The sequence below is a fragment of the Culex pipiens genome, chromosome 1 (assembly GCF_016801865.2).
Source record: "Culex pipiens pallens isolate TS chromosome 1, TS_CPP_V2, whole genome shotgun sequence".
NCBI classification, from domain to species: domain Eukaryota; kingdom Metazoa; phylum Arthropoda; class Insecta; order Diptera; family Culicidae; genus Culex; species Culex pipiens.
The window spans coordinates 59006937-59033195 of record NC_068937.1 but is presented as its reverse complement, the minus strand read 5'-3'; the positions used below and the strand labels follow the sequence as shown (position 1 = coordinate 59033195).

Below are 26259 nucleotides of genomic sequence, written 5' to 3'. Positions count from 1 at the left end.
CTTTGGAGTGTAATATTATCCGAAATCTTCTTTCAGTTTCCGAGAGCAAGCAAAATGACGAACTTTATTGAGAACGCTAATTATTTCATCGAGTAACAATCATTAAGTGTGGTCTGTCTAAATACGATATTCATTTCTAATCTTCGGCGTGATTCCATTTTCAAGCATATTGTTAAATTTCGTGCTTCGTTTCGAACATTACTTCATTCCTCTAATATTTGATCGTGTTGTTGACGGGGAAGGACCGACGCAGTCCCATGCACTTTTCGCGATCGATAAACAGTGCGTCCACCTTCTGCTTCAGGTTGTTCTCGAGCTGCGATTTGGTCTTGAGCAGCTGCTGGTGCTGGGCTTCCGCTTCCTGCAGCTTGCGGTGCAGCGTCGAGACCGAGTCCTGGATGTGGCAAACTTCCTCCACCAGCCGGAGGTGGGCGTTGTCACTGGAATAAGAATGCAATGTAGCTCAAATATCACTTTTTGTCTACTTTCAATAAACTCGCTTACCGACACATTTCGATGCCCGGCCGATGGGCACGGGCTTCCAGCCGCGTTTGAGCCACCTTCATCGGGTTCGATTTGTCGTTGATGGCTTTGCGCAGCAGTTCGATGTGCTTCTCGACGTCGAAGATCTCCTGCTGGGTCTGTGAAAAAAATAGGATAATTTACTTAATGTGAATGATTTTTTTTTTCTAATTTTATGTTCACGTGGAGGTAATGAATATTTCTCGAAAAATTTCTTTAATTGTGATGTTTCGGTTCGAAGAAAGTTGTTTTTCATCTTCCTGCGTAAGAATGTGTTCGATTATAAATATTATATCGGGGCAAATTCGTTTTTATCACATAAAAGTATTTTAATACTAACGGAGACGCCTAGTACCTACTTAGCCAAATTAACAAAAAAATGATTGAAAAAGCGCTTTTTAACCCTCTAACGCCCAGAGCTTTTTACCAGTTTTAAAAATAGTAAATGGATAAATTTAAGTCCGTCCCATATGAGTTTGAGTTGATGATGCAGTTTGATTCAAAATATAAATAAAATTAAAAATAAATAATAAAATATTGTAGTTTGTTCTACAAACCGTGAACCAAATTTGCTTTGCGTTTTTCTCGGCTAGCTATTTTACATATGGGACGGACTAGATTATAGCGGCAGTAAAATGCTTCTGTGCCGGTAGTGCCAGCTTGTAAAAATAGTGTTGAATTATTTTCCAAAAAAAAACCCGAATCATGTGCAAAAAGAAGCAGTTCTAGAGTTTTTTTTAAAGAAAAGTCCTATAAACTATTGTCTTTCATATGTTTATAGGACCTTTTAAAAAAACCTAGATTTGAACATATTGTCACACCCCCGAGATATTCGATCTCAAAGTTTTAGTGCACTGGTGCTACCATGGGCGTTAGGGGGTTAAGAGACCACCGGAGGCGGAAAATCTGATACGGGCTTTTCTTCCACGTTTGACCCCAGAACTCAAAAATGGCTGAATGAAATGCTTTGAAAACGTCGGGTCTCCTAAATTGATCAATTTTGAACATGTAGAATGGTTACATGAAGCGATTTGAGAATTCTTTCTGTTTGAAACCTGTTGTTGAAATTGGAAAAATTGCGCTATTTTTGGTTGAAATTGGAGTAGAATGTAGGTGTCTACAAATCGGTTCATTTTTTCTTAGGCATATTTAGGCTTTTTAGAATCGTCAAAATCTTACGGAGGTACAGACGAAATAAAAATGTTGATTCATTCAACTGCGTTGCAGAAAAGGCTGTTCAAACGAAGGAAGATTTCATATTTTCATACATTGACTCCACCATTTTAGAACCACTGCTTGTTGTTGATTTTCCCTCTGTCAACGGGTGGCGTCGCGACGCAGTAACCATGGATGCACCACATTTGTTTTATTTCTCGTGTGTTTATGATCAGAATGTTTACCTCCAAAGTGGTTGGAAATGATTTTTGGGGAAGTTCCAGATTATGTCCGCGCCCTCCGATAATGGAGGTTCCAAACCCTGGAAGTTCTTGGGGATACAAGTGTTCATGCAGGTAATGTTTCTACAAGGTAATTGCTTCTCGAGATCAGTGTTGTCTATTTTTATTCATGTTCGTGCGTGCTTTCAGGTCGCAAGTGGACGATCCTTGGACGATGTTACTGCGGTGAGTAATTCAGTAGTTCTCGCAGTATTGAGCAGGACCACGTGAGTGGCCACTACACATGGCAAATATTATTTTGCAGGTTCCGGCGGCCTTGTCTCTGGTGACATTGGCTTCTCAACGAACGAAACCTAAGACAGAAGCGGGTGAGTAGTGTCCTCATGTGAGCCCCATTATCCGGCACGCGAAGCCGCAGCTTTGGTGGTCCCTAAATTCTTGTACCCAGGCGACTCATCAGTTAGGTGTTGGGATTTGCTCCTTGCGACATGTGCTCAATTTTCTCAATTTTCTCTAGATCTTGGACGGACAGCGTGATGCACGGTGCCGGTCGGGAGCGTAACGATTGACAAGGTTCTCATACATTCCCACTTGTGCGAGTGAGTGCCGTTTGGCATCGAATCTAAGACCATACAGGAGATGTCCGTTATTTTTTACCAGAGCGAAGAAGAATTCTCGTACAAACTTTATAAGGAGAAACGATAATCAATAAAAAAAAATACATAATGTAACCATTGTTTGTAATTTCGCGAACACTATAATTTATAAAAATAAAAACGAACCGTATTTTTTTTAGTTTTACTGTAATTATTTTAAATGGGCGTTGCACATTGAATTATAGCTCTTCTTGCAATTGATGATATGAAATATTTCCCCATCTCGATCTGGCGATTTCGGGACCGGTTCCAGGTTTCCTGGTGAAGATCAAAATATAACGAAATATTTTGTTTCTGAAATATTTTTTACAGCTTCGCAATACGAGTATCCAAGTTTGGCATTTTCGCAATTTTTTTTTCAGTGTAAGAACGGGCCTTGACCGATCTTATGCACCAGGTTCCCGACGAACACGCACTGCCCTTACACCTACATCTCACCCTTGCTCTGAGTCAGTACGAGCAGCACGCTAGAACACGCTTTGAGTGTTCGTGCCAGGCATGCACACCTTCTTTTCCGGTTACGCATTTTAACTCGGCCGGGGGTGGTACATTACGTAGGGTTTGATGTAAGTATAAGCGCCTAACCATCTATAGTGTGCCTATCAATTTTCAGTAAAGCAAAAAACTGTTTAATTTTTAGTTTGAATTCAAAAACTAGTTGTTATTTTACTGTGTATTGTTTTCTCCTGAAATCTCCCCTATTGTTGAGTCGTGTTTATCTGTTGCTATTTCTTTTGTCGCGGTGTTTTGTTACGGTATTTTGGTCCTAAGCACTTTAGAAAAGTTTTTCAAAAGTACAATAGTAATATTTGTGTTAATCCTTTAATCATTCCATAAATTGAGTAAGGGCTCGAACCTCACTTGCTTAAGAAAAAGGTGAAGTTTCAAAACAATGGACAGTGAAGGAAATATACTATGTAAAGAATCAATAGTAAAAGAAAGATAGTAATTTATCAAGTAGATAAAGAAATTAACAATAGTTAATAAATAGAGGTAACAAACAGGCTTAGATTGTATTGAGGGCAATCTACAGGAAAGAGAAATTATTCAAATAAATAAATAAAGAAAAGGCACATGATAAACAAAATCGCTGCCAAATTAAGGGAAAGCAGATAGTTTGTTACAGCAGCATCAATTAGTAAAATACAGTAAAAAGGCGTTGAGAAATAAGAGAATCAAATAAGTAAAATCGAAATCAAACGGAGGATAGTAAGCAGAAGCCGTTTTAGAAAATCAGTGAAACAAAATAAACAGAAGATAGCTGTTAGCTGAAATGGAAAGAAGAGAAACCCCGTTGTGCGATGCTTCAGGTACATCCACAGCAGTTGACTCAACATACTGCGAATCAAAACAATACCGTCTACAATCACAAATTACTTGCCTTTCCCACATTGTCGCGCCCCTTTCTTCTAGCCGTCTCTACTCTGACCCTCGCTGGTCAAAGGTTCACGAGTCGTTTCCACAGGCCACCAGCTAGGTTACACCTTGTCATCATGATGACTAAACCAAGCCAACGTGGAGGTAAGAAAATAGGACACTTGCAAGGAACCAGAGCCATGCTGTTTTGTCCAAACAGCACTACGGATGTAGTTGGGCTCTTTCCGGGATGTTCCTCGCCTAGGTGTGTCAACCGACGAGTATCATCAGTATCATGCACCCTTGGCCTGCAGTATCCAAGTTTGGCATTTTCGAAATCAAACTTATTCATAATACTCGAGACCATCCTTGGAACGATCTGACTATTTTGGAATCGGCTAAAACTAAAATCTGGCCTAATTTGGAATTATTCCAGTAGGAGGCATCAAAACCAAAAACAAAAATCTATTTTTTCTTGTTTTTAATAAAATTGAACATTTCAAAGAAGAGAATACTCAATGGAATTCAAGCAACTAGAAGTTTATCGAAAACCAATGTTTACAATCAATAACAAGCTTGTAAAAGTAAATCTTTCCCAGTTCCCCCATGGATAACAACCTTGATGTGTGTTGGGGCCGGCATTACAAAGCGGATTCAATGGCAATATTTACCCAACTAATGTTAACATGTTTCAAATACAAAAATACAAAAATACAAAAATACAAAAATACAAAAATACAAAAATACAAAAATACAAAAATACAAAAATACAAAAATACAAAAATACAAAAATACAAAAATACAAAAATACAAAAATACAAAAATACAAAAATACAAAAATACAAAAATACAAAAATACAAAAATACAAAAATACAAAAATACAAAAATACAAAAATACAAAAATACAAAAATACAAAAATACAAAAATACAAAAATACAAAAATACAAAAATACAAAAATACAAAAATACAAAAATACAAAAATACAAAAATACAAAAATACAAAAATACAAAAATACAAAAATACAAAAATACAAAAATACAAAAATACAAAAATACAAAAATACAAAAATACAAAAATACAAAAATACAAAAATACAAAAATACAAAAATACAAAAATACAAAAATACAAAAATACAAAAATACAAAAATACAAAAATACAGAAATACAAAAATACAAAAATACAAAAATACAAAAATACAAAAATACAAAAATACAAAAATACAAAAATACAAAAATACAAAATGTTTGTTTTTGTTTTTGTTTTTGTTTTTGTTTTTGTTTTTGTTTTTGTTTTTGTTTTTGTTTTTGTTTTTGTTTTTGTTTTTGTTTTTGTTTTTGTTTTTGTTTTTGTTTTTGTTTTTGTTTTTGTTTTTGTTTTTGTTTTTGTTTTTGTTTTTGTTTTTGTTTTTGTTTTTGTTTTTGTTTTTGTTTTTGTTTTTGTTTTTGTTTTTGTTTTTGTTTTTGTTTTTGTTTTTGTTTTTGTTTTTGTTTTTGTTTTTGTTTTTGTTTTTGTTTTTGTTTTTGTTTTTGTTTTTGTTTTTGTTTTTGTTTTTGTTTTTGTTTTTGTTTTTGTTTTTGTTTTTGTTTTTGTTTTTGTTTTTGTTTTTGTTTTTGTTTTTGTTTTTGTTTTTGTTTTTGTTTTTGTTTTTGTTTTTGTTTTTGTTTTTGTTTTTGTTTTTGTTTGTAAAAATAGCTCCCAATGATCTTGCGTGGCACCGTGAAGGTGTGTTTATTAGTTCATTGATACAATTCATTCCATATCTAATGACCATTTCATACTCATCAAAACTTAAGTGGCCGATACGGCAAAGACGCTGTTCGATGTGTCAAAAGTCTTAGGTTCGATTCTCTAGATCGACACATTTTTTTTTGATACACCGAAACGGTGGTCGCATCATTTTGCTGCAAATCTGCATGAAAGTATATCAGAATCTGATTGAAATCTGTCTTCATGCATCTTTTGCGATATAGCGTTATGACAATTTTGTCTGTTACTGAAAATTATCGACATTACCGACGGCTGTCTGATTGTATTGAACAAAAAACTTCTTGAAATGAGGATCGAACCAAAAACTTCTTGGTTGGTAATACAACACGTTACTAACGAACCATGGAGCGCTTGATAAAATGAAATGGACTGATCACCAATATATTCTTCTCTATGATCATATAGTGAGAACTGCAGGTCACTGATACATGCACTGTAACTGAAAATCGCACTTTGCTTACTTCGTTTTCGCACCTTCTCATACTGACTACTACTTGTTATACGAGCTTGATGTAATATCTGTTATAAAAGGTAAATTTGTTTGTAGCAAATTCACTTTGACAGATTTTGATACATTTTTTCCTGTGACTGTAGGTGAACTTTATTCGAAAATGAACCCATGAGAATTACGTTCTCGGAAATCTCTGGGTTTATCCTCTGTGTCCGTTCACAGTGCCTTTATACTACCAGATCGTGTTCTTTATTCTCAATGCGTTTTCAAATGAAAAAGAATGTTGGACATTATTGCCGATTGCAGCGATTTTAAGACAATCGTGCAAGTTGTGGGGGGGGGGGGGGGGGAGAAGGGGTAGGATTTCAAGTGTGCAAATATTTGGTGTGCAGATATTATTTGCAAGGGTGGAGAATTTGGTGTAAAGTGTGCAATACACAAAGACCCAAATACAAACAGTAAACAATCATAGAATCCTGCTCACACCAAGGAACGTTTAAATAACGAGTGAGCAAGATACTATAATTGTTACAGTTGGTTGTTAGGTCTTCATGAAAATAGTCCAGTCTGTTTTCATGCATAGTAGTGTCTTTTTCTCTCTTTTCTTCAAAAAATTTGTCGCATCCCTGGGCTTCTATTTTTATTAAAAATAGGGGGGTCTGAGTGTTTTTTACACGTTTCACCTCCATCGAGTTCCACCTTTTCCTTACTACAAGCACAATGCAAAATGTGCTTCAAAATATATTGATGAAATTTTCAAGAATGATAAAAATGTAGTTATCAAAGATTTTTGAGAGTATTCCTAATATCGAAGCGTATTATAAAAATTTCATGTTGTTTGTAATAACATATGAAATTATTGGTCTCTCAGAAAAAAAATGTGAATACTACCGTCGCATGGTTCCTCTCATTTCTTTTTTGCACGTTGGAAAAGCATTACGGCCCCTTACTTATATTTGTTTGAGTAGTCAAATTGGTTTACGAATGTCTTCAATTCAGAACACTTATAATTCGTTAGAAAAAAGCAACAGTGCAGTGGGTAATCTCTGGCAGTCGATCTTCTCGATATCAATATTGCTCCAGCTGTCAATATTTTTGTCAGTCCCTTCAAATAATTCTATGATTTGATAACTCCCATTCTCGACGGTCCCTTCAATTTCGATAACGAGAGGCTGGCAAATTTACATGGAAACTATACTTTTGGTTTTTCCATTATATCACGCTATTTTTTTTTTTTTTTCAAAATGTCCTATGTACATAGGAAACCCTCGGAGCATTGTTTTGACAAAGTACTCTAGAAAAGATGTTTGATTTCATATTTGTTACGATATTCCCTTGTCAATCACCTAACCTATTGAATAACTGAGATATGTTACAAGAATGCATAATCTTTTCTGTCTTCCAATCATGCGAGCTCCGCTTATTATTCAAATATATTTTACTTATTTTGTCAAAATTCAATTTTAGATTCAAAAAAGAAATCATTTTGAAACACAATCAAAGATTTCACTCAAACCTACAGATTGTCAATGGAAACAGATTGATCGATGCATAATAAATCGGCACTGGCAACGTATGTTTTGCGCTTGCAACACTGCCAGTTTTGCTGGGCGCAAAGGGTGGTTGGTGTCCAGCGCATTTGGATCCGTCAAACATTGGCCAAACTGTTTCCCTTGACAAGTGTGTAATCACCACGTGTAATGTGCCATGTGCGCGCAAGTTGTTTTCAGGTAGGCTATGATTTAGGACAAATGCGTCTTGCTAAATGAGCGTCCTGCTGTTGCGTACTGGAATATTTTCAAAGTCATCAGAGTAGCAATGGAATTTCTGCTCCCTAGCAGTGGTTCCCAAAAGAGAGAAAATCATCAAGTTCCCCGCTCCGGTGGTCTCTTAAATGCAAATCATTTTCAAATATGTACGATGAAAAACTCTAGATTTATACATATCGACTCAGAATAACCCTATCACGAAATATAAGTATTTTTATTTATGTAAAAAATCTGTTCCAACATGATGCAGAAAATTTGGCCTTAAAATAAATCCGCATCAGCCCTTTTATGCGCGACAAAATGGTAAATTGATAGATCGATCAATTTGAGCGAATCTTCAAAAATCAGTTTTTCTGTCAGGCCAAGACTGTCAGACCAAAAAGTAAAAAGTAAACAATCTTGGTTGTAGACAGAGGTACACAGAAATTAAGAAAAATCGATTTGAAACCAAATTTCTTTTTCCAATTCATTAACTTTTTTTGGGTTGCAAAATTATGTGTATTTTAGAAAATGATTTAATTATATGGCGCCGTGTTAACAGATAATTAATTAATCAGTAGAGAGCTTTGTTCGGCCACTTAAATTTCTAATCGTGTTTTCGGTGTTCACTTGACCAATCATGAAATTAGTTATGCGAATTTGTGATTTCTCTTGCTCCATAATTCCCTTGGGTTTTATATGATAATTTTACATAAAAAATAAAATATTACCAAAATCGATATTTTGACAATTTGGATCAATTCTGAGGCAGATTTGGATTCAGTGGGCTAAGTAACATGAAAAAAATATTGTTGGACAATTTTTGAATTTCGTTTGGGTGGTCCAATACACCTTTTTCCCTTGAAAATAAGTCATTTTCAAATAAAGTTATTTCGAGTTTAAAGAAATATACTCCTGAGCTTTTTTAAGCGTTTGTAGTGCTAGAACTCCACCTTCAAATGCAATGTAGCGTTTGAAATTTGGCCTGCACTTTTAAGAGATATTTAAGTCTTGAATTTGCATCTTTTTACATTAAAAATGGCTGTAACTTTTGACGTTCAAATTGACAAGTCAGATTTTTTTTAACTTGAAAAGTGGCCCGAACATCACTTTTCTCTAAAATTTTACTCTGAACTGCTACATTTAAAAACTGATTTTTGAAAGTTCGCTTGGATGCTTTCTCTAAATTTGGTCGTAGAAGGCGTAGATTGCGAGATAACAGTTTGGTGTCTTGAACAAAGTTGCTTGGCAAGCTCAACAACTTTCTTGAAGATAAAAAAAAAACCCAAAAATATTCCAAATAAGTAAGATTTTGAAAACCACCCTAATCGTGAACCACCCTAATTTTCAACCAAACCAAAAGTTGCCTCTTTCCACCATCTTTCCACTCTTCTGAAGACATCAAAGCTCCAAAACTTCATCATTTTTCGGAAAATCCATTTTACACTTAATGTGTTTTTTTTTACAATTTGAACGACAATGGTGCCATTCTGTAGCAGAAAATTTGAAAAACGAGCAAAAAATTGAAAAGTGACTGTAAAAACATAAAAAAATAGAAATAAAAGGAGTTGGTAGAATAGGCCAAAAACTATTAAAAACAATCATGAACTAAACAAGATAAATGCAAATTATAATATCAAAAATAAAACAAGGAAAACATTAAACAAGAGAAGTAAAGTTTTTCGTAGAACAAAAACAAGGGAAAATACAAAAACATTTTGAAACGTAAATTGACAGTCACCTATTTTCTTGATCTTGCTTTTGTACTGAAAATAAGTTTTCTGGAGATAAATCCGCCTACGTCCACGGTAATACTAGTGCTCCAAATTTGATATCATATTTCTCGGATTTTCAACTGCTCTTTTTTGCACGTATTTGAGAAACATAAAAAAACTTGTGACTAAATTTCACCCAGATTAACGAGTATCTAATTAAAATAAGTGAGCATAGATGCAGATGCCCCCATTGACGAAGCTTATTTACCGAAATAAATCAGTTTTGATTTATAAAATTATTATAATTTTCATGGAAACGCATGGTCTGTCAATTCCACCTGTTGAACACTCTGATGGAGACGCATGGTGCGCTAACAAATCTTACCTTGTGCAGGTGCAGCTGCATCTTGCTCTTGGCCTCGAGCATCTCCGACGATCGGTTGTTGAACGCGTTGTTGGTGTTGCTCCAGCAGTCCCACACGGACGTGGCCACCGCGTTGATCAGGGACTCGGCGTCACTCCGCAGCTGGCATGACTTGGACCGCTCCGAATGGGAGCTTTTGGTAAGGGATGTGTGGATGGGGTGAAAAAAAGAAACACACAATTGATTAAAAATCTCCTCGCAGTCATTAATTAATACAATCGTACAAACGGCTTGGGCAATTCTCTAGAAAAAAAAACATGTTGTTTCAATTTGTATTTGTATAGAGTTAAAGCAAAGACCATAAGGAAAAAAAATAAAAAGAGATGCTGGTAACCACAACTCTAGAATAAATTTGACCTTTTGATAATTTAATCTAGAACATAGAATAACAATGTGTTTAAAATAGTTTCTAGTCATAAATTTCAATACAGCTTTTCAAACAGTTCTAAAAGACTTACAAAATTTAAAAGGGTTCTTCTAATGCAGCAATTCCATTTGAAATGAACTCAACAAAATCTTTAAGAAAAAGTTCTTCGATCGAGCTCAAAGTTGGTTTTGTAGATCCTTGAATGAAATAAACAAAATAATTGAGGAAACTCATTCAGAGATCAGGGCATGAAAAAATTAAAAACATAAAAATCTAAAATCTGATCCAAACTTTAGCGTTGCAACGATACTCGGATGTTTTGATTTTGTTTGTGCTCGCTTCAAATGGAATTTCCAAAATCGATGTTACTATAAAACAATTAAATTTTTGTTGAATTGAAAAATGAAATAAAATTATAAATTTGTTTTCTTGAGAATTCCCCTTCCGTAATTACGATTTTTGCGAATTTTTATCATTTTGTTACGAGGATGTGGTTATTCTACCGTACTGTTTGGTGGGCGGATTTTAATAATTACTGTTAATTTTTAATTTCTACGAAATGAGTGTACATCGAGAGGAAATATTGCATTTTGATCACTTATCAGCTGACAGGGAAAAAGATTTTCGTGGTATTTGGAGGGGATAAAACCGCAGCAAATTGGTGCAAATTGAACAAATAAAGTGTACTCTGCGTATTGAATCGTGGTTGGACGGGCGTGGGTGCTCACTAAGTGCAGTGCAGTACAAACAATAAATCAGGACGGTTCAACGTGAGAGCCCCCCGCTGGACTCTTCTGGCAGTGGTGCTCCGATGGTGGTGATGCGAAAAGGTAGCAAATTAATTACTTGTTAATGCGCGTGCTGCTCGAACCGGACCACGTGCCGGGCGTACTAACGGTCGGATCATATTTTTCAATACCACCGTAGTAATTAATCCCGCGGCTGTAGTTATTCAGCTGCAAACGAGACAGACGAGAGAGATAAATTATCGCGACTTTGATTAGTTGTAAGTATGCGTGTGTGTGTGTGACCAGTTTTGCGGGGGAGGCATTATTTGGCCACTGATTTATTGGTCACTTCATCAGTATTGGAATTCACGCTCGCGGGTGTTTAATTCGACCTTTTCAGGCTGGGATACCGTTCGACAAAAACCAAAGCGCCCACTTGCCACACACTGGCTCCTGGAGGGCACTTTTGTGGTAAGCCAGATAACGAATTGGCGTGAGGCTATAAATTGTCGGACAAATTTACATGTTCGCGTTGAGTTATATCACGGCAGATGGGTTCTTTTTTTGGTCTTCCAACTCCAGTGACTGATGAGGGCAGAGCTTGTAAAAGTGTAACGTTTTATTTGCTGAGGGCAATTAATGTTGCAATTCTTCCTTTGTTTTGCGATGGTTGCTGTTTGAACTGTAGAGCATATACGAGAATATATTTTTAGTATGAAGATTGAAAATAATTTTGACCTGGTCTACATTGAAATCCCAAGCTGCAATATCGGCAGAATTGGGACTTATAACCCGGAGTCAAATTTGACGAACCTTGTGAAGATGGAGTCAGACTTTCAAAAGAGTGTAATTTGATTTATTTTGAAGAGCTGGAGGTAGCGGGGTAGTAGTTTGATTCGATAAATTTTGGTTAAGTTCCGTTTTAACTTTCCAGCAGTACGCTTTTCCATGTATCTTTTATAGACGGCAAAACTGACACTCTACTTGGTTTCTTTTTAATAGTTTAATATGATAAAAGTAATAAACAGTGACGGTACAAATACGAAATTTCGCGGCACCGCTTTCCTTTTAATTATTATACTGAGATTTCAGAAATTAAATATTGCTAAATATCTTTAAAACGAAAAAAACGAAACTATTGGCACTACGCCCCCCGGGGCATGGCCTTCCTCTAACGTGGGATTTCTGCTCCAGCGCCTCTGACGAGACAGGAGAAACCGGGACCGACGTTTTACTTCACCATCCGATAGAAGCTCAGTGGATAAGGCGGGAATCGAACCCGCGTCTCATAGCATCATCGGGATCGGCAGCCGAAGCCGCTACCCCTGCGCCACGAGACCCACCATCTTTAAAACGAAGCACTTCCTAATTAGCAGAGTCACCAAAAGTACTGTTATTAAAGTAAATATAATACCCGTTGAAATGGTTTTCTGCAAAGGGAAAGTTTGAGTATTTCAAAGAAGTTTAGGAAAAATTCCATTGAAACCAGTATTTTTTACCTTTTTACAAATGTAATTTATCACGTTGTATGTCATGTTTCCGTCACCATTTTAATATTTTAATATATGAACAAAATAATAGCTCAAACAGCGTTTGTTTTTTAATGCATGTTTTGAAAGAGATTTTTACATTCTTTACAGTTCCAATATGAAATAAGGAAAAATTATGAGTTATAAAATGCTTCAAACATCCCATTTTATAATCCAGGGCATGTATAATCAAAGCTTTTTTCAATGTAAATTCACATTTACAATATTGCAATGAACAATATCTTCGAAAATTAGCTCTAAATTTGCCAAGCATTTTGTACAACTGCTTCCAAATTGTCGGTCAAAAATCTTGTGGAATGATTCAATTAAAAAAAAATATAAATTTAAGTACACCGATAAAATGCATTGTCCCGCCCGTGTGGATCAATCGGACCGCGCACTGGACTCCAATCCAGAGGTCGCCGGTTCGAATCCCGCGGCGGGCGCTCTAAAATTCTTTGTGTAAATGGGTATTCGGCGCCGTCGCTCCGTGCCATACTTTCATACACTTAGGAGCCCAGGGCGGCGAAGTCCTTGTAGATAAAAAGGAAGACACTAGTGGTTGGTACTAGCAATGGTGGCCGACAGCTATAAAGTCAACTTTGTTCGATAAAATGCATTTAATACATAAATTTGACAATTCAAGATTTTTTTTGAATAGGTCCTATAATCATATGGAAGACAATAGCTTATTGGACCTTAAAAAAAACTCAAGAATTGCAATTGACCACTCTAATTTTACTAAAATTGGGTCTCTGAATTCGTATTTTAACCTCAAATCAAAAGTTAGAAAATAAAGTAATCCGAAAAAAAAAGTTTTTGCATAGTTTTGCACTTAAAATTAGATTTTAGAATGATTTAATATTTGTTTGTCTTAAAAATTCAGGATTTAAAGAACAGGTTGGGTGTCAAATTGTTATCATTACTGGGTGTTATCAATCTTCCTTTTTAACATAGATACTGATAAGTTTAATACATATACTCACCTGATGGCACAGCGAGTCGATTCCGAGCGCTGATTCCTTGTGGCTGAGGTCGTCCTCGAGAGAGTGCTGCGCCGCTCGACAGTCGGCCAACTGCTTGGTGATGCGAGCCAATAGCTGGGACAGCTTCTCCTGGCACGACCGCAGGTTGTCCGTCTCGACGAGCAGACTCTTTTCCACGTGGTCGTGCACCAGCTCGATACTTTTGCGACCCTCACGATGGTACAGACATTCCTGGGTAATGTGCAGCGGCGGATCCAGATCCTGGAGGGCCTTTTGGACGTTCCGTTTGGTGTCCGTCAGCTGGGCGGATTCGGCCACAAGTTTCTCCAACTCGGTGTTGAGTTCGTTGCGCCAGAACGTAATGTCCGTGATGCGTTCGCCCAGCCGTCTGGCCGCGTCCCGTTGCCCTTGAGAGGTTTTCTCGTCCGTTTCACGCATCAACCGGACCGCTTCCGAGCGAACCTTTTCCGCGTAGTTCCGGTTCTTGTCGGCATCGGCGTACGTCGCCACGTTCGACGTTGTCCACTCGTTGGGTGTGTACCGGGTGTACAGGGCAGCTCGGGCAGCATGTTGTGGATTACGTTCAAAGCCGGTGACCAGGTTCGGGAAGGTAACCGGGTCGGAACACATCGCCGATGGTGAGTAGGAAGACGCGACCAGTGCGTTTGTGATTGGCTGCTCGTGGAGCGGCGTCACTTGGACCGCCTCGTAGCCCATTGTGGGACGCCACGGGTGAGAGCGTGGCGTTTGATAGCAGGTTCCGGTCCGGGCCGGAGGGCCGGAGATCTGCTCCATGTTGTGGGTGGCATGGGTGGTGGAACTCCAAGGCTGTGGGAAGGTAATGTGAATGGATTAGAATAATGTGCATAATTGATATAAAAATATTTATAATCAAACTTTAAGCAGCTTAGTACACTTTTTGCAATGGTTAAACCAAATTGCAGGAATTTTGTAAATAAAGGTTTTTAGAAAATATATGTGTTCACATATAAATGGAGACGCATGTCTTAAGACAAATTAGATAAATGTCTCCGCCACTCTTTTGCTTTCCTACTACACGTAAAATTCCCAACACTTTTCAAGAGCTGTATTTGATTGTGATGATTCAAAATCAGGTAACTGAAGGCAATAGCTACATGGTTTCCCCCAAAACAAATATAAAAACATCAAAATCGTTGGAATCAGTTAGGGGCAGGGGGGCAGAATGGACCATGGGGGCAGAACGGGCCACCCTTGGTTTTGAGCTTTAGAATGGATTTAGACCAACTGTAAGGCAAGGGTATTATAAAGGACGTCAAATAACATCACCATACCGAAAACGACGTTTGAATTAATTGTATTTTTCGAATTATAGCAAAAATGTAAATTTATTGACAAAACCACGCAAATGTTGTTTATTTCGAGGTTCTTAAATAAGCTTTCTGAAATGTTGGATTGTTTGAAAAAGTTTGCTCAATGCTTATAACGTTACTAGATGCTACCACCAAGGTATACAAACAGCAACGGAACCTTAAAATCATTTAGAGGCTTGGTGTTGGAAGTGTTAAATTAAAATCCACTTGGGGCAGAATGGACCACCCTTTTCCTGCCTTATAAAAGCAATCAAAAGTTAAAAAATTTGAGCTAAATGGATTATTTTACTCCTGGTAGCTTCACAAATCACGTTTAATGCAACAAAAGTTGGTTTTTTAGTTGTTTCGACGCTTAGTTGTAAAAATAGTGTCTTTTTTCGACATATTTACACTATTTTCAAAAATCTTTGTTTTTTAAGTTACTATTTTTATAAAAGTGATCAAATTTCATGGAAACTATAATGGAAAGGTCCCTCAAGTAATTTCTTATCACCCTTCAACGTTGTATTAGAAGAAATGGCTTGTTTTCTAAAGTGGCCCATTCTACCCCGCAGGGTGGTCCGTTCTGCCCCGCACCCTGGAAAGTTAGTCGAAAAAACTTTTTTTAAAGTGGCTCAAAAATAGTTTTAAGTAAAAATTTTTCATCAACCAAGTATACAACATTGAAGGGAACATTCCAAAGCATAAGCTTACTACACTGAATTCATAAATTTTTATGTTTTTCTATGGTTTTTGGTGCATTTTCCTTAGGCGATCCATTCTGCCTCCCTGCCACACAAAGTTATTCCAAATTGTTTAGAACAAAATATTCCGAGACGATTTTAACACTTTTTGAGTTGTGTTGAAAATTAAACATATTTTAGTTCATGAAAATATTGGTTGTTTGCATGAATTTGAATTTTGAAATAGTAGTTTATGCAACAAGTTGCAAAAAGATGATTTTTTTCAGCACGAGTCGCACATTTATCCAACGAGGTTCACCGAGTTGGATAAATACGAAGAGTGCTGAAAAAATCAAGTTTTGCAACGAGTTCCATACAACATTTTTTTTGCAAAAATAGATTTCCATATTCCTTATTTCATCGAAGCGTATCGTAAACTTTTTAAAAGTTGAAAATGGTAACTTTTATCTATAAGCTAAAAAGTGGCATCGTTAAATTTCAAGGTGGGATTGCCCAAGGATTGCCATGATCTTAACTATAGCCGTTGAAAGTAGGGAAAGAGGGAAACACTTTCAAAACAGCCAGTGATATTTTGCGGACAGATCCTTTCGCGATAAACCAGACTTATTATTATTGTTCGTTTCGTTCGTGGCGTGGCAGAGGGCACGACGACTATTGGCAACTTTTCCAATGACACCTGATAGGAATCTACGCGATATTAAAAAAGTTTCCACGCAAAACCCCCTCCAAAACAAGTCCCTGATCGATAATTTTAAATTGCAAAACTTGGATCGAACACGTAGTATTTATGAATGAACTGTCCGATTTTATTTCGCGCCACGTGGCACACCACCAGAGACGTTTCGTATCTTGCGGGAGGGTTGTGTGAAAATAAGGCTTTCCACTCAATAGAAAACTGTATAAAATACAGACACAATCACGTATAGGGATGGATCCAGTGGGGGCACGTGAAATTGAAAATAAAAACTTTTTCGCTTTACTGATTTTGCTGGCGCACTTGCGGCAAAGGGCGCCAAAAAGTTGACCTCGTTTTGAGGGTTCGTTCCGGATTGCGAAGAAGTTGGCAGGTAGGGGGTACAAGCAAGGTGCGGCGGCCCGAAAGGTTTCCCAGGTGATTCCCTCTATTTATTTATTTGTTCGTTAAACTGTGTTCCGCGTGCTCCACCGGGACAGGGGCGATGGTGAAAAAGTGGAGGATTTTATCGGGCCAAATTCCGGCGCATTTGTTCGAGTTCACGCGCGCAAAAAAAAGAAGAAGCAAATATCTGCTCGCCATCTAGTCAGTAAGCCTGCTGGCAGCCCTGCCTGGTGTTGGTCCGACAGGTATCGAGAAATCGAGTGCCAAAGCATGTTTCGATACGGATTTGTTGAGTGGAATCAAAAAGCAATTGAGTGCCGAGGGATGATTCGATGCCACTTTTAGTTTTAGTTTTAAAAAGAATTTAGTTCTTGAAAATCGGTTTTGATACAAACTGAGCCTATTTTAAGATTAAATTGAGTGAGATAAGATTCCATAGCTGTTCTTTTTGTTCGTTTATTTGAAAAAAAAATCACAGCCATACTCGGTTATCCAAGGGTTGCAGATAAATGACAGATTTTTGAAGTTATCGATAGATAAAAAATTAACCTTTCTCTGTCCTAGATTTTGACAGAATTTACCAGAATCTTTATTTTCCTTATGATTAATCGAATGATAATCGAATCAGCTATAACGAATTTTCGTGAACTTATAAGAATATCATTTACAATAATTAGCATTATTGGTCATTTCATGTGAAGTGGCACAACACTCAAAATTGACTTTTGGATCATGCTAAAATTTGGAGGTGCTGTTTATACATTCAACACATGCAAAAAAAAAAAAAAAAAAAAAACAAAAAATCAAACCATCCACATTAACGACCCCCGGGTCTTTTGTGGTCTCTATTGCAAGTTTCTGCTCGAACCTAGGAGTCCGAAGGCTTGAATGGGGAGAGCATCTAAACCTCTTTCTACTCTAAGGAACCTTCCACCCCAGTGTTTGAACTGACGACCTTTGGATTGCGAGTCCAACCGCCGCCAGCGATTCCACCGGAGTAGGCTTGGTTTGGTGTGTTGTTTGTACTTATGGCATGGAGACGACTCCTACACCTGGAATGACTTAACGGCCTAGCAACCAAGGCCGGGACCGACATTTTACTTCCTCATCCGATGGAAGGTTGCAGCAGATGGATATCGAACCCAGAATCATCCGCTTACAAAGCGGACAGCGTAACCATTCGGCCACGCACTGCCACTCAACACATTCAACACATGCATGAACTTCGAATTTGAGCAAGATCAAACCACCCCTTTTTTTGGTATCGCCCCAAAGATTTGAAATTTTTGTAAACTTTTCAGAAAATCTCCGGTCAATTCTTCGAAACAAAAAAAAATATGAACAAAGCTCGAATACTTTAGAAGGAAATTGGCCGTTAAATCAAATGGCGTCAACCGATTTTTGATTGACATCAAAAATGCGCAATATTGTTTTGGGTTTAGAAAACGTTTATTATTATGGTCATTTTGGTCAAACGATACAGTTAACCATACTGCATTTCCCTAACTCTCTCGTCCTACATCCCAAACTTTAGCAGATGAGTTCCAAAAATTTTATTGAAAATTAATCTGTTATTCCATCTAATTTCACGAACTTCGTTTTTGAAAACAAACAAGCCAAGACCAGAGTAGCAGTTCAAATTGAAAGAAATCGTCAAATTGAAAGAAATCGCAAAAAATAGACAACCACAAAGCAGCGACAAATTACAAAAACGTGATTACGCAGTTCTGCTTAGACTAAAAAAATATATAATTGGAAGACCTTGTCAACGAGTCTTAATGTTTGAAGAGCTGGCAACACTGTCTGGAGTTATGTCGACTTAAGTAACATTTATGTCATTTTTTAAGAGCCGAATCACACTTAAGTCAACGAGTCTAAAAGAATGATTATCTGGCAACCCTGCCCCGCGCTATGACCACTTAAGTGATATTCATGTTTGGCCATTGTTCCAGGCATGACAGGTTTTATGTTATGCATTTTTTTCCAAAAGAGGAGGGGTGGTTTACATTTCCAATAACGTTTTATGATGTTTTCTGGATGGCCCAGTTGGTTCCATAAAAAATGTTTCTGTGCACTTAGTTTACAAAGTATCAATAATTCAGGTGAAAATTATGTACGGATCTTAAATGTGTCCCATTTACATTTACCTGTATGCTTAGGAGTGAGTGAGGAACCAACCACGTGGGTGGACTCAGTTAGGGTCAAATAGTTTTGGCCATGAGTTCCAAGTTCGTAGCTCTTTTTAATTGGTTTGCTGGTTTGAAGAAGTGTTCTGTCGTTTTTTTAAAGTTTCTGCATTTACTGTTAAAGTATAGGTTCTCAAAAATAAGAAAAAAAAAGATCTCTGTGTCGAAATTGTGAAATTTAGTTTACCTATAGTTTTAGCATCAACATATTTTTATTTTTGTTTGTAAGAAATCAGTTTTTTTTATCTCCACTACATGACAAGAAGTTGATTTCACAGGTAGATTTCTTCTGGAAATTTTACGTAAAAATAACAACAAACTTGCTGAGACTGTCTAAACTTCATCAAAGGCATCCAGATTTTAATGAGCGTGTTTTGTTGAAAGCTGGCATTGATTTTCAAATACAAACTATGCATTACATACTTTTTTGCAATTCCGTCGTGAAACTACTTACTTTTCCTGTCATTCTTGAACGACGAAATAGCCTACTTTTCTGTACCAAAAATAACAGAATCGAATAGCAACACTTTTCAAAATAAATGCTGAAAAGTTCTACTTTTCAGCACTGAAATGGGTGCTGAAAAGTTAAACTTTTCAGCACTTGTTTCGAAAAGTAACACTTTTCAACATTTTTTTGATTAAAACGATTTATTGACAAAATACATGAAAATTTAACTTAAAATTTCACTCAATAGGTGTTTTTCGGAATTGCAAAAAATGTTGTATGGAACTCGTTGCAAAACTTGTTTTTTTCAGCACTCTTCGTATTTATCCAACTCGGTGAACCTCGTTGGATAAATGTACGACTCGTGCTGAAAAAAACCTCTTTTTGCAACTTGTTGCATAAACTACTATTAACACACTAATACAAAATTACTGTATTCTTTAAGCTGAAGGTTAGGTCAAGGTAATCAAAAAGCCTTAAATCCTTCGTATATGTACACAGCAAAAAAAAAAGTTGAATTTTGGAATGTTGAAAATTTGGTTGGTTAAATATTACTCATTTTTTGAGTAATATTACTCAAAAAATGTTTAAAAATGTGAACCTGATGAATATTCATCAGAAACTGATGAAAATTCTTCATTTTCTATGGTAAAATTTATCATTTATTTTGCCACAAAATCTGTCACCATTTCCTGATGTATATTACCATCATTTTTTTTTCTGTGTAGCTTCTTCAAAATCTCTCAGTCAGTCAGTCAGAGCTCTGATAAATTTCGTTTAAAATCAAACCAAAATCATCCATCAATGTTCTTGACGTTAAGTTCAACATCAATTCCTGAATACACTGAAACCAATTCCGCCAGTAACAAATTCCACAACACAACCCACTGAACTACCCCTCGTGGTTTGGCGCGCGCTCTCTTTCCCCTCACTCGTAACAGAACCACGTGCTTGCGCAAGAACAAGTTGAAAAATCGAAAATTGATAAAACAATCGCGGACGAGGTAACGCCAATCACGCGGGAGGTGTCAAAGTTTTTTTTCACTTCCAACTTTCTGAACTACATATTTCTTGCACGATCACTGAGCCGAGGGCCAAAAATAGGCCTGCGACCTTGGGTAACACAAACTGGATGTGACACCGTGGGGAAAATGTTGAGGGAGGTGATTGCGTTATAATTACTTGCACTTCGTAGGCCATCAGGCAGCGGGGCCACGTGCTTTAGGGCCCGCAAACAGGATGTCCACAACTGACTCGACAACAGACACTTCCCGTCGTTCCGTCTGGCAGCAAATCCGCCTCTCGCTTGGTGTTAATCCGTGACGCCACCGTCTTCTAACGCATTACCATCGTTTTCACATGCTTTTCTACTTTGGTTAAGAGGAAATAATAGGGTGATAAGAAAAATTGCCACGTGATTCCAATCTAAGCGTATTTATAAGAGATAAAAAAAATCGGCCTTAAATTGCCCTCCACTGGAGAAGATGGAGTTTGTCAGAGAACATTTACAAAAAAAAAAAATCAGAAATAAAAACACTTTTTCACAATTGATTTTACGATTGAAACATTTTGGCAAAGGAAAAGACTAGATTTTTGGTTTTTTTTTGTTTTTCAGTGGTGGAAGTCTTTGAAGAAAAAATAGTAAGAAAGTAAAAAACCTCAAAAAAATCCAAATTAACAAGGTCTTTTTGATTTATTTCATGACAAATACGCTCAGTTTTATCTGTTAATTCACATGGCTTAGTGGATTTTCTTTCTCTCGTCACTCTATATGGATGAGAACCGCAGCAAAGGCACACACACTCTCCCGCACCAAGAGAACCCGAAATTTGCAAGTAGTCAATAAATCCTTCCTAATCCAACAACGTTCAAGCCCCGACTGATGGCTCTGGGGCCGAACGATTCGACGATTTCAACGGCCGTTTTCGATGGTGTTTGTGAACCGCCGCAAGATTCGAATTATGTTGCAGGTTCGTTTATGTGTTTGCCCCAACAGTTTTTTTTTATGATGGCTTATGCTGGCAACAACGACGACGACCACCGTTTCGATTAGACAACCGCGAGGGGGATACGACCAGGGAGGAATGGGTTAAGTGGGAAGAGGTGGCCTTCTGCCGTTACGGTTTCACTTTGATGGAACTTTTGCGCGCCCGCGTTAAGGAATGTTGTGTGTTTGCTCGATATCGAATTATTGCTTTTTCATTGGGGATTAAGGTCAGTTATATGGAGGAGTTTAGTGTATCGAGTGTAGTCAATTTGATACATTGTGACTTTTTCGCAACATTTGTTGCAATCAAACAGATGTTACATTTGATTCCTGGAGTTTTTTTTAAGTCCAATGAATACATTTTACAATAGGTACCATCAATAATTGCTGGTTAAAAAAAACCACTTATGCTTACAATAATTGTGTCTACTTTTGTCATAATTTGTTATCAAATTTTTCATCGTAAAAATTACAGTACCATAAGGGACCATCCATAAACCACGTGGACACCTCAGGGGAGGGGAGGGTTGGCGATTGTCCACGCTCCATACAAAAATGATTTGATTTGTATGGAAATTGTCCACCAAGGGGGGGGGGGGGGTTTGGATAAAAAAAAGTCCACGTGGTTTATGGATGGCCCCTAAATTACTTTTTGCAATTCCGCTGTGAAACTGTCAACTTTTCCTATCTTTCTGGAGAAACGAAACGACCTTCTTTTCCCTACCAAAAATAAAAAAATAACAGAATAGAACATAAGTACTTTTACAGCACCTGTAATGGGTGCTGAATAGTTGAAATTTTCAACCCTATTATCGAAAAGTAACCTTTTCATTTTTTTTTTGTTTCGAACGATGAATTTACTATACACATGAATGTTTGACATAAAATTCCATTCTACACAGACAAAAAATCGTGGTAATATTACATCTGGGAAGGGGTACATCTTTTATGCAAGGGTCCTGATTGCTCAAAATCAACCACTCCATTCGCGAGCACAAATAGCAGGCGACGCGATACTGCCCTGATGAATTCCTACCGTTTGTCTCTTTCACACCATTCGCTCCAGAACACTCTTTTTCTAATCTCCTTCTCTCTCTGATCGGCTCAGTCTCCGAACGGCTCAGGCAAGCCGAACGTTCCATTACAGCATCTGGATGGAACAGCACTTTCCCTCTCAATAGGGACTGTGTTATAGATCTGGAAATGCTTAATAACAGTAAAAATGGGTAACACGATACAATAGTCCTCGTAATCAGGATTCCGTGTCTTAATACTCAAACAGAAAAAAAAAGCCGAACGTCGCCGATCACTCTGAACTGAAAACATTTTTTCTCTGATGCGCTGCGTTATACTCATTGATTTGGGTTGCCTAAAATCAATGTTATCAATTAAACTGTGCATTTATTTTGATTTCATAACATTATAGACACCATTCAAAAAAACTTCCACCAAGAAAAAATCAAATTGATGGCAAACTAAGGGCGTGGAGACAAAAAGACTGCCACGCTGGCATTTTGTGAGAATGGCTCTTCGCTGAGCATGGTAGTGTGTGAGTGTCGTCGAGCGACGGAGTAGGCAAATATTTTCACGATGTATTTGTTCGCTGAGTGAACAGTTCGGGCCACTCGCTGGCTGCTTGCGAGTATCATTCGCTCATGAATGCTAGCGGGTAGGAATAGGCGACGAATGGATAGGCGATGAGTGAGTGGTTTCTGTTCATTGAACCGAAAATCAGGACCCTTGCTTTTATGTCAGAAAAAAGGTGTAATTTTACCTCTGGAAATGTGTAATTTTACCACTTTTCTGGTGTAATGTCATTTTTTCAGTCTAAATTGAGGTAAAATTACATCATAGAAGAGGTAATATTCAACCTTCCAAAATTACAGCTTCCAAATTTACATTATTTTTTTCTGTGTAGAAGCGTATATTGAAAAAAAAATGTAAGCAACTCGTTGCAAAACTTGATTTTTTCAGCACTCGTCGTATTTATCCAACTCGGTAAATCTCGTTGGATAAATGTACGACTCGTGCTGAAAAAATCTTCTTTTTGCAACTTGTTGCATAAACTACACAGAAAAAAAATCATGGTAATATTACATCTGGGAAGGGGCACATCTTTTATGTCAGAAAAAAAGGTGTAATTTTACCTCTGGAAATGTGTAATTTTACCACTTTTCTGGTGTAATTTCACTTTTTCAGTCTAAATTGAGGTAATATTACATCATAAAAGAGGTAATATTCAACCTTCCAAAATTAAAGCTTCCAAATTTACATTATTTTTTTCTGTGTACTACCCAGTTAAAAAATTGTGTAAATTTGGAAGATGTAATTTTGGAAGGTTGAATATTACCTCTTTTATGATGTAATTTTACCTCAATTTAGACTGAAAAAGCGACATTACAACAGAAAAGTCGTAAAATTACACATTTTCAGAGGTAAAATTAAACATTTTTTCAGACTTCCCAGATGTAATATTATCATTTGTTTTGCTGTGTGGTTCACCATCCATTTGAGTTCAATTTTCAGCACTTTTATTAAAAAGAAATATTTTTCAATACTTGTCGATTGTCGACTGTCAACGCTTCATACAAAAATGATTTGTTTTGTATGGAAATTGTCCACGAGTGGATGGAGGGGGAGGGTCTGAGGTTTCAAAAAAGTGTCCACGTTTATGGATGGCCCCTTTACAACTTTTTCGAAATCGGTTACACTAGACCGCCGGTTGTTCTAAAAAAAATTATTATGTTTTAGAATTAGCTTCTCACTTGTTTAAATGATTGGCCTAGCAAATGTATCAGTGTATAAGCCAGAAAATAATTAATTACGAAGCATAGAGATAACGTAAAGCTTTTCATGCAAGTTTCAAAAACTCTGAAAGAGTCCTGCACGTGCCGCTGAGTACTGTAAAAAGCATGTATACAGCTATTTTGAATGCAATTGAAAGACGCCTCGGCGTGAGTCGATTCGTGGTCACGTTTGTATGAGTTTGTCAGGCTGTTCTATTAAATGTGTATGTAACGCTGAAAACAACTTTTATAGAATTTTGATAAACACGTTTACGTCTTTTAAGAATATAATTATATGATAGACATTACCGTTTCAACTTGTTATCGTGGTAAATATTCCCCTCTAAAATACTTCAGGAAACTAGGTCACTCAGTGGCGTAAAAAGCAGAACATAACCTAAAAGTAGAGTTTTGCTCAGCATGAATGATTTCGCTGTGAACTTTTTTTCTTTCTTTCTGTAACTATTTCTAAGGTTTCCTCCTGCTGAGATGGTGCACACATTCATCACTAGAAACCAAGTTAACATCAAAAGAACCAGTTGGCAGTCTCTTTCTTGAGTTGAATGTTTAGACAAGTATGAAAAAATTGCGTTACAAGAAGCACAGTTTATTTTTTTAACAGTAGTTGGAATAGTTTCGAGGGAAAAATAAATTGTTTTGAGAGCGGTATTTATGACGAAAAAATGGTTGCACTTTTAACTGTTATCTTTGTTCGGAGATTTTTTTTAACAAAATATTTTGCTAAACATTATTTTCCCATGACCTTTCGAATTTTCATCGATTTCATCGCAGACAAACAGACGAAATTATTTTTAAAAATCTATTCATAAAATTTTACCGTGCATTTGAGTGATAAAAAATTTACCATGGCCATTATGAATTCACCACAGCTCATTTACACACTTTAACAGTTCCTTAAACCTTGCAGGCCTTGTGATTGTTGTTGATGATTTTTTTGTTAAGTTTGTTTAATGATTTATGTCTGTGATTTCATGACGTTTGGTTATTTATTTGTAAGCAGTAATATTTATTAGATGCTTGTAAGAAAAATTTCTGATGTTTTTCAAAAAAAAAAAAAAAATCAATACAGAAAATATCCTTACCAGTGGCACACTCGACTTTCTTGCCGAGTGCATGAAGGTGTTGGCATGGAGTGTCTGAGAGGACGGGAGCACCACGTCATAGTCACTAGCTCCTTCCCAGCACAACATTAAGCCCCGATTCAATGTTTACTGGCCTGTCCTGTTCAGAGAATCAAACTTCCTTCCATAAGGATTTCATTTCACAAGAAAAAAATCCAAAAATATAAAAAAATAAAGTCACCACGTGAAATTCTCAAATCGAAAATCGCGAACTCTTCCCGCAACTGAGCTCGAGCACCAACTGAATCGGATCGGGAAAGAAGCTTATCGTGGCCTAAAACTTTTGGCTGTTGATGGGATTTGAGTCCGTATTTGCAACCATTTCGTCGTATATAACATAAAGTCAGCCCAGCAGTTCAGAAACAAACAGTCGAATCGAAACGAAAGCTCCTTCGTGAGGGTGTGTGGTGTCCCAGAATTATGAGCTTTGTTTGGTAGTTGAGCTAGGCAACGGCTGAAGTCGTCGACGTCGAAGTTTGTTCTTTGGTGAACTGCTTGTCTCGTAATGGTAATAATACAGCTGCATCCAGTAAGTTTGAGGAGGAAATCGTTTAATTTTGTACTTGCCTTGCGCAATACGGTAAACAAAAAGACAGCTGTTTGGAGGATTATGGTTGCCAAAGCTGGATCAGATCGAATTTACTAAACCGTTGAAAGTTAATGTAGCTGATGTATTTGTATTAATTTTATAAACGCGTCCTTAAAAATAAAATAAAAATTAATTACTCATTATTGTGATTATTTAGATGCAAGCAATGCTCAAACAAACGATTTTTTGTTTTATTTAAGTCAAATTTTAGTTTTTTGGCATGATTCTCATCACTGCTCAGCAATGCAACAAAAATTTAGCATAAACCATTATTTCGGATATCAATATAATTTGCAAGACTCCAACCGGATTCAGTTTCATGATAACTACCCTAGATTTATTTCGCGACGTGGGACTGG

General features: G+C 37.0%; 1 protein-coding gene across 6 annotated transcripts; it reads right to left on the bottom strand.

The window, feature by feature from the left end:
- Positions 1 to 36: 36 nt before the first annotated feature.
- Positions 37 to 25534, bottom strand: LOC120420405 (tektin-3-like). 6 transcript variants are annotated; one of them, XM_039583419.1, is made up of 7 exons: positions 21163 to 21292; positions 20579 to 20763; positions 13653 to 14480; positions 11256 to 11365; positions 10004 to 10175; positions 505 to 641; positions 37 to 440 (listed from the first exon to the last, which is right to left on the bottom strand). In XM_039583419.1, the coding sequence occupies exons 2-7, from the start codon at positions 20594 to 20596 to the stop codon at positions 212 to 214; spliced, it is 1494 nt and encodes a 497-aa protein (XP_039439353.1). In that variant the 5' UTR covers positions 20597 to 20763; positions 21163 to 21292; the 3' UTR covers positions 37 to 211. The 6 variants fall into 6 exon arrangements, with proteins under 6 accessions (XP_039439353.1, XP_039439352.1, XP_039439354.1 ...); XM_039583418.2 differs by having other exon boundaries at positions 21132 to 21284; XM_039583420.2 differs by having other exon boundaries at positions 20579 to 20766; positions 21132 to 21281.
- Positions 25535 to 26259: the final 725 nt, after the last annotated feature.